This window comes from Rana temporaria, chromosome 7 (genome assembly GCF_905171775.1).
Source record: "Rana temporaria chromosome 7, aRanTem1.1, whole genome shotgun sequence".
Lineage (NCBI taxonomy): Eukaryota > Metazoa > Chordata > Amphibia > Anura > Ranidae > Rana > Rana temporaria.
Window position 1 is genome coordinate 5,456,252 of NC_053495.1, and position 8,451 is coordinate 5,464,702.

The window sequence follows — 8,451 nt, forward strand, 5'->3', positions numbered from 1 at the left end:
TTCTGAATCTACCCCATTGTTTCTTTTTTTTTTTTTATATGGGAAGAAAATTCGAAACCATTTATTGTATTTTTTTTTTTTACCAATTCTTTGCATTCATCTCTCCTCTGTTGCGTCCCCATTCCTCCTTCTTCTCCCCTGCAGCATTATTGGAGGGAGGGGGGGAGGGGGCGTGACCAGGGAAGATGATTTATTACACCCCGGCAGGGAGATTCACAATCAGATCGCTCAGCTGCAAAGAGAAGATCCACCGACATCACTCCACCGATCCGCTGGGATCCGGAGATGTGCGCTACAGTGAGTGCCGGAGGGGGAGGGGGGCGCATGGATATATCTCTGTATTTAGCTCTAAACTCCAGACAGGACCATCTTAATGCAAAGGCACTCCTGGGCACTGCCCAGGGGCCCCATGTACATGGGGGGCCCCACAATAATTTTGCATTACATCATACTTTCCAACTGTCCCGGATTTGCTGGGACAGCAATGCTTCTTTACTAAACTGTCCTGATATGGTCGTGTCTCAGGAAGCGTCCCAGAACCTATACTGTGCCCTCCTGGTCCCCCCTGTACTGTGCCCTCCTGGTCCCCCCTGTACTGTGCCCTCCTGACCCCCCTGTATTGTATCCTCCTGACCCCCCAGTACTGTGCCCTCCTGACCCCCCTGTACTGTGCCCTCCTGACCCCCCTGTACTGTGCCCTCCTGACCCCCCTCTACTGTGCCCTCCTGACCCCCCTGTACTGTGCCCTCCTGGTCCCCCCTGTACTGTGCCCTCCTGACCCCCCTGTATTGTATCCTCCTGACCCCCCAGTACTGTGCCCTCCTGACCCCCCTGTACTGTGCCCTCCTGACCCCCCTCTACTGTGCCCTCCTGACCCCCCTGTACTGTGCCCTCCTGACCCCCCTGTACTGTGCCCTCCTGACCCCCCTGTACTGTGCCCTCCTGACCCCCCCCTGTACTGTGCCCTTCTGACCCCCCCCTGTATTGTATCCTCTTTTTTTTGCCATCTGTGTCCCATTGGGGATATTTTCCTTCACTTCCCGCCCTGTAGACGCAACAGGAAGTGAGAGGAAATCCCTCCAATCCCTCCAAAAAGATTTTTTTCCCCGCATCCTGTGTCCCATTGGGGAGGTTTTCCTTCACTTCCTGTCCTATAGACACAACAGGAAGTGAGGTGAAATCTCTTCAAAAAAAGCGCTATTTTTGCCATCTGTGCCCCATTGGGGAGATTTTCCTTCTTTTACCGTCCCATAGACATAAAAGGAAGTAGGAGGAAATCCCTCCAAAAAGCCATTTATTTTTTTGCCACATGTGCCTCATTGGGGAGATTTTCCTTCATTTCATTTCCGACGTCGAGGGCGGGACTACTTCGAGGGAACGTGGAGGAGGATCCGAGAAAGGTAAGTGGCAGGTGGGGGGCAATCTTTCCGTGGGGGCACCAGATGAAGAGGAAGGGCTCGGAGAGCCGACTGAGGACCCCAGAAGAGGAGGATCGGGGCTGCTCTGTGCAAAACCTGCCGCAGTATAATGGCGGTGACTGGTCAGCAGGTGGTTAATATAAATGGCCCCTGTGATAGCAATAGGTAGTGACAGGTACTCTTTATGGAGAGATCTGGGGTCTATTAGACCCCGGATGTCTCCTCTGCCCTTAAAAGCATCTGATCACCACCAAGATGGGTGTGTTCAGATGCTTTGCTTATTTAAAAATGGTGATGTTTACATCTGCGGAAATCGGAAGTGATGGTATAGTCTCCTATATCATAGAGACGTTACTGTCTCCAATTTCCTGTATGATCATCTGCAAAAGCACCAGCTTGGCCACCAGGCTTCCAGTGGGAGAGGAGAGCCCAAAAAAGTCTCGGTAGACGGTTGGGGGGGGGGGTATTCCCCCTTCACTGCTCGCAAAAGCAATCTGGTGGCTAGTTAGCCGCTGGGATTGCTTTTAAAATAAAACCGTTCTAAAAAAAACAATACTGGGATGATGCCTGGAGCTGCAGTCATCATCCCGTTATAACTACTTGAAGCTCAGGCAGGGGCGGACTGACCATTGAGTCACTCGGGCACTGTCCAAGGGCCCCATGCCACTAGGGGGCCCCCCATCAGGGTTGCCAGGCTCAGTAAAACCAGGGACAGTATGTAAAAATCTGTGTTTTTTTTACATCTGTCCCTGATATGTCCGAAACTGACATGCTTTTGATGTGAAAATCCTGAGATTTTAGCCTCCTGGCGTGGTGGCCATCTGTAAGCCCAGGGGCCCCATAATCTTCTATTGCCCGGGGGCCCCATGAGTTGTCAGTCCGCCCCTGAGCTCAGGCGTACCGGTACATCACTTGAAGGAGCCCTAACTGTGGTGTCGGCCAACAACAGGAATTTCGATGCTTTGGGTATTCCTACCAGATCAACAAATATTTTCTGTACTTTGAGGGACTTTATGGACCTAAATGGCCCAGACATGAAATTAGTGCAGCCAAATTTCCCCCCGGATATCATATTAACACAACTTTTTTGTTTTTCCCCCCAGGAATGAGAACCCATGTGGTGCCACCATGTTCATCGGACCGGCCGGATTGATTCCCACTACCTCTGTTCTCCTCGTCCTCGTCTTGTACCTCCAGGCTGGCTGTGGCCCCGTTGTCTCTGGCCGGCCCTTTGTCATTCTGTGGAACGCTCCTACCCATCCTTGCTTGGTCAACCACAATGTATCACTCGACCTGGAAGCTTTCGATATTACCGTCAACCAGAACCATTCATTTATGGGCCCGGAAGTGGTGATCTTCTACAGCAAGCAGTTGGGTCTCTATCCGTACTACGACCAGGACAACAAGCCGGTTAATGGTGGCCTTCCCCAAAACGCCAGCCTTTGGGACCATTTGGTTAAAGCTCGGCAGGATCTGGAAGCCGTTGCCATGGATCGGAACTTCAGAGGAGTGGCGGTGGTGGACTGGGAAGATTGGAGGCCCCAATGGGACCGTAACTGGAAAAATATGACCCTCTACCAATTGTGGTCACTGGAGCTGGTCAATCGGAGGCACCCCAACTGGTCTTATGGGAGGCTGAGGAGGCATGCAAAGAGGCAGTTTGAGGAAGCGGCCACGGCCTTCATGTTGTCCACCCTGAAGTTGGCTCTCCAGCTGAGCCCCAAGGGCCTCTGGGGGTTTTATGGCTTTCCAGAGTGCTACAATTCCGTCGTCATAAATTCCAGCCAGAAATACACTGGCCGGTGCTCAGGTGAGGAAATGAGAAGGAACAACGCCTTGGACTGGTTGTGGCAGACCAGCCGGGCGCTATATCCTCAAATCTACCTGGGCAAAGACCTGAGGAACTCTGAGCATGTGGGGCCCTTTGTCAGGCACCGCGTGCAGGAAGGACTCAGAGTGTCAGCCGATGTAGAGGTCCCGGTGCTGCCCTACGCCCGCATCGTCTACACCTACAGCATGGACTTTCTGACCCAGGTAATGACCCCTTATAAAGGGTAATAACACCCAACTGAGTGTCCTATCGTATGGCAACATTTTTATTTATTTTTGCTATGCCTGCACAGGCTCTAGAAGTATTTATTGAGGAACAGCAAAAGCCAGCAGGCTATGACAATCACCATTTAGCAGCAGACACTGAGACTTGTAGTTCCACAATAGATGGACCCAGGGGCGTAACTAGAAATCACAGGGCCCCATAGCAAAATGTTGTATGCCCCCCCTGCAAACAGCCACCCCCCCACCAGTGTGCCGATCAATTGCTGCTACTGTGCCCCATCAGATGCTGCCAGTGTGCCCATCAATTGCCGCTACTGTGCCCCATCAGATGCTGCCAGTGTGCCCATCAATTGCCGATACTATGCCCCATCAGATGCTGCCAGTGTGCCCATAAATTTCCGTTACTGTGCCCCATCAGATGCCGCCAGTGTGCGCCATCAAATGCTGCCAGTGTGCCCATCAATTGCCACTACTGTGCCCCATCAGATGCTGCCAGTGTGCCCATCAATTGCCGCTACTGTGTCCCATCAGATGCTGCCAGTGTGCCCATCAATTGCCGTTACTGTGCCGCATCAGATGCTGCCAGTGTGCCCATCAATTGCTGTTACTGTGCCCCATCAGATGCTGCCAGTGTGCCCATCAATTTCCGCTACTGTGCCCCATCAGATGCTGCCCGGCACTTACCTGTCTCGCAGTAGGTCAGCGGACAGTCTCCTGCACATCCTCCATGTCTTCTTCCGTCCTCTATCAGGCATCCAATCACAGCGCCTGACGTTTCAGCCAATCAGGTGACCGGTAGCAGATTCAAGATACATGCAATGCATGAATCTATCTATGATTAGTCACAGCAGAACCCAATCTGCGTGTTCCGGGCACTGGATGTACGCTGGCACCTGCCGATTGTCGGGCAGAGCTCTCCCTCTCCCCCTCTCTCTCTCTCTCCCACCCTCTCCCTCATTTTTTTTCTGCATCCACGGGTTGCAGGAAAGAAAATGGGTAAATTCCCCCATCCTACACAGTCAATGTTGATGAGGGAATGCCTCCCCTATTGTGTTCTCCCAGCAGGGGGCGCGTGGGGAGCAGTCCCGACCGGGAGAACACAGTGGGCTGGATTCAGATACATTGGCGTATCTGTCCACCCGGCGTAACGTATCTGAGATACATTACGCCGCTCTAACTTTGGGCGCGAGTTCTTTATTCAGAAAGAACTTGCGCCCTTAGTACCGGCGGCGTAACGTATGTGTTGCGGCGTAAGGCTGCGTAATTCAAATGGGGATGTAGAGGGCGTCCGTAAAATATCCCAGTGTGCATTGCTCTAAATGACGTCGCAAGGACGTCATTGCTTTCGACGTGAACGTAAATTACGTCCAGCCGTATTCGCGAACGACTTACGCAAACGACGTCAAATTTCAAAACTCGGCACGGGAACCACAGCCATACTTAACATTAGCTACCCCTCATATAGCAGGGGTAACTATATGCCGGAAAAAGCCGAACGCAAACAACGCAAAAAAAAAAGGCGGTTGTTCGTATCTGAATCGGTGTAAATACTAATTTGCATATTCCTCGCGTAAAAATACGGAAGCGCCACCTAGCGGCCAGCCTGAAATTGCAGCCTAAGATACGACGGTGTAAGACACTTACACCTGGCAGGTCTTAGGGATATCTATGCGTAACTGATTCTCTGAATCAGGCGCATAGATACCACCGGCGGAACTCAAAGATACGACGGCGTATCAGGAGATAAGCCGTCGTATCTCTTCCTGAATCCGGCCCAGTGACTATTGCTGTTGCCTATTGGGTACAAACAGCCTGCTCATAGATGGTGCAAATCTTAGCTGGTCCCTGCTGAACCGGCCAAGACTCCAGCTATCTATGGCCAGCTTTAGACCCGAAGCCAGAGGTTCTGTGTACAGACAGGGACTAGTATTGTCCATATAATGCAGAAGTGGCATAATTTATTTATTCCTTACATTTATGAGGGTCTCAGCCGTGTTGTTGCTCTCTGCAGGAGGATTTGATCAAGACGATCGGACAGAGCGCAGCACTGGGGGCCTCTGGGATCGTCCTTTGGGGGAACAATGACTACAGTCAAAGCAAGGTAACTCCATAAACATGACATTCACCTTCATCTCCTCCATTGCAGAATGATATTGTTGGGATTTGGATGGTGGTGATTTTTAGACATGTTTTTTTTTGTTCTGTTTCGTATCGTTCCGTAGGTTCGTTTCCGTTTGTTTTTCGTAAGACGCCCGTTTTCCTGTTCGTTCCCGTTCGTTTTTCGTACGATGAGATTTTTTCGTATTCCGATCGTTTCGTATTTTCGTTACCGTTTTATTTTCGTACATGCGGGATGGTTCGTTATTCTGTTTAATTCATGTTCGTTACTTGTTAGACAATAATTTTCGTGAATTTTCATCAATGATTTGCATTTTGTGTTTTGGATTCCTTTTTCTGTTCGTGTTTTCGGTCGTGTGTTCGTGTGACATCTATGACAATTTGTTGTGGATGTCATGTGGGCATGCGACTGAAGATACGAACAGAAAAAGGATTTTCGTCATTTTGTACTTTCGTAAATATATCGCGGGATTCGCGGCACTTTCAACACGCGGCTCATCCATATTAACGATTGTTAAGCCCCATACACTTGGTCAGACTTTTTTTTTTTTTTGGAAAATTATTTTTTTATTACATTTTTTTTGGTCAGACTTTTTTAACAACAAACATTAAAACGATCGTTTTCCGTTCGTTCTCAGAAAATTTGTTCGTTTTTAAACTCCATCAGAAAACCATTTTTGGGTTCAAAAGTCTGGCCAACTGATCTCCCTTCAGATGAAAATCCACAGAAAAGTTTATTTGGCTTTACTGTACTACTCAGCACAAAAGAGAAGCTGCTTTACTAACTACACTCACTGCCCATTCAAAAAAACGAAAATTACATCTGTGGCAAGGGATTTGCATTCTGTGTTTTGGGTCCTTTTTCTTTTGGTGTTTTCGGTCGTGTGTTCGTGTGACATCTGTGGCAAAAGATTTGCATTCTGTTGAATCCAAAATACGAAACAGAAAAAAGGAATCCAAAATACAGGGTGCGGGTCTTTTGTTGTGGATGTCGTGTGAGCATACGACTGAGGGTGCGAACAGGGAAGGGATTCAAACAAGATACAGAGTGCAAATCTTTTGTTGTGGATGTCGGGTGAACATACGGCTGAGGATACGAGCAGAGAGGGGATTCAAACAGGATACAGAATGCAAATCTTTTGTTATAGATGTCATTTTCGTTCTTTTGCCGTTTTCGTTTTGTCGTATTTTCGTCAGATCGTTCGTTCGTATTTGCGGTTGTTCGTTATGCGGCTCATTCGTAATCCCGTTGTTTTCGTATTTTGGTGCTTTAATTTTTTCGTATATACACATTATTCTGCGGGTACGAAAATGAACATTTTCGTACGAAAATAACATTCGTACGAACGGGAATGCACATATCTAGTGATTTTGGGGTTTGTCTGGTAGAAGTTTTGTCCGGCTTCAGTCTTGTGATTTATTTCCATCCCCCAGGAGTCGTGCCTGGCTGTGAAGGAGTACACAGAGGAGACCCTGGCCCCCTACTTGAAGAACGTCACTATGGCGGCCATACTCTGCAGCCATGCCATATGCTCGGGCAATGGACGCTGCGCCCGCAGATTGGTGGATTCTGATGTCTACCTCCACCTGGACCCCCAACTATTCACCATCCAGAGGAATCCCTTCACAAAAGGGTTTGTGGTGCACGAAAAAAATCTCCCCAGGAAGAAACCGAAACGCTTGTGGCAGCATTTCCAATGTCGCTGCTATTGGGGGTGGAAAGGAAGTGACTGTTCCCTGAAAAGGCGCCAACAATGAATGGAGAACGCAAACGGACTTTTGAGTCAAAAGGCCGCATTTCAATTCAAGATCATCTTGGCTGCATATTTATGCTGGCCGCTAGGGGCACTTACGTGGATTTATGCGTTGAATATGTAAATGAGCAAGATACGCCGATTCACGAACGTACGTATGCCCGTCGCAGTAAGCTACGCCGTTTACGTAAGACATACGCCGGCGTAAAGATAAAACACCTCTATAGGTGGCGCAGCCCATGCAAGGTATAGACGACAGAACAGCCGTCGTATTTTACGTTGTTTGCGTAAGCCGTACGTGAATGGGGCTGTGCGTAGGTTACGTTCACGTCAAAAGCATTGAGCCGACGTATCTAAGGGAGTATTTGCGACGTGATTCTGAGCATGCGCCGTACCAACGGCCCTTCATTTACATGGGGTCACGATTAATTTACATGTAGTATGCCCACCACCTGCCAAATTTGAATTAGGCGGGCTTACACCGGCCCATTTTCGCTACGCCGACGTAACTTTGAGAGCAAGTGCTTTGTGAATACAGCTCTTCCTCTCAGAGTTATGTTGACGTAACGCATATGAGATGCGATACGCAGGAATAAAGAAGCGCCGCTCTACCTGAATCCGGCTATGTGTGTTCTATACCCCTTACTCCTGCACTCTGTGTGTTCTATACCCCTAACTCCTGCACTCTGTGTGTTCTATACCCCTAACTCTTGCACTCTGTGTGTTCTATACCCCTAACTCCTGCACTCTGTGCATTATGCACTTCTGATCACTGCTCTCTATGAGTTACACTCGTGACTTCTGAACTCTGTGGCCCGGATTCAGAAAGGAGATACGACGGCGTATCTCCGGATACGCCGTCGTAACTCTGAGTTGCGTTGTTGTATCTATGCGCCTGATTCATAGAATCAGTTACGCATAGATTTCCCTAAGATCCGACCGGCGTAAGTGTCTTACACCGTCATATCTTAGGCTGCATATTTACGCTGGCCGCTAGGTTGCGCTTCCATATATTTCCGCAAGGAATATGCAAATTAGGTAGTTACGCCGATTCAGAAACGTACGTCCGCCCGGCGCATTTTTTTACGTCGTTTACGTTAGGCTTT

At 49.1% G+C, this 8,451-nt stretch overlaps 1 protein-coding gene across 1 annotated transcript; it reads left to right on the forward strand.

Annotated features, from left to right (window-relative positions):
• Nucleotides 1-237: 237 nt before the first annotated feature.
• On the forward strand, nt 238-7,397 carry LOC120944795 (hyaluronidase-1-like). Its single transcript, XM_040358582.1, has 4 exons — nt 238-297; nt 2,522-3,452; nt 5,485-5,574; nt 7,026-7,397. The coding sequence occupies exons 2-4, from the start codon at nt 2,547-2,549 to the stop codon at nt 7,347-7,349; spliced, it is 1,320 nt and encodes a 439-aa protein (XP_040214516.1). The 5' UTR covers nt 238-297; nt 2,522-2,546; the 3' UTR covers nt 7,350-7,397.
• Nucleotides 7,398-8,451: the final 1,054 nt, after the last annotated feature.

What these genes read in the sequence shown, in the direction of transcription:
- LOC120944795 (XM_040358582.1), top strand. Translation starts at nt 2,547, where the DNA reads ATGTTCATCGGACCGGCCGGATTGATTCCCACTACCTCTGTTCTCCTC. An exon ending in GCATGGACTTTCTGACCCAG is followed by an intron (nt 3,453 to 5,484) that starts GTAATGACCCCT and finishes TGCTCTCTGCAG; the next exon opens with GAGGATTTGATCAAGACGAT. An exon ending in ATGACTACAGTCAAAGCAAG is followed by an intron (nt 5,575 to 7,025) that starts GTAACTCCATAA and finishes TCCATCCCCCAG; the next exon opens with GAGTCGTGCCTGGCTGTGAA.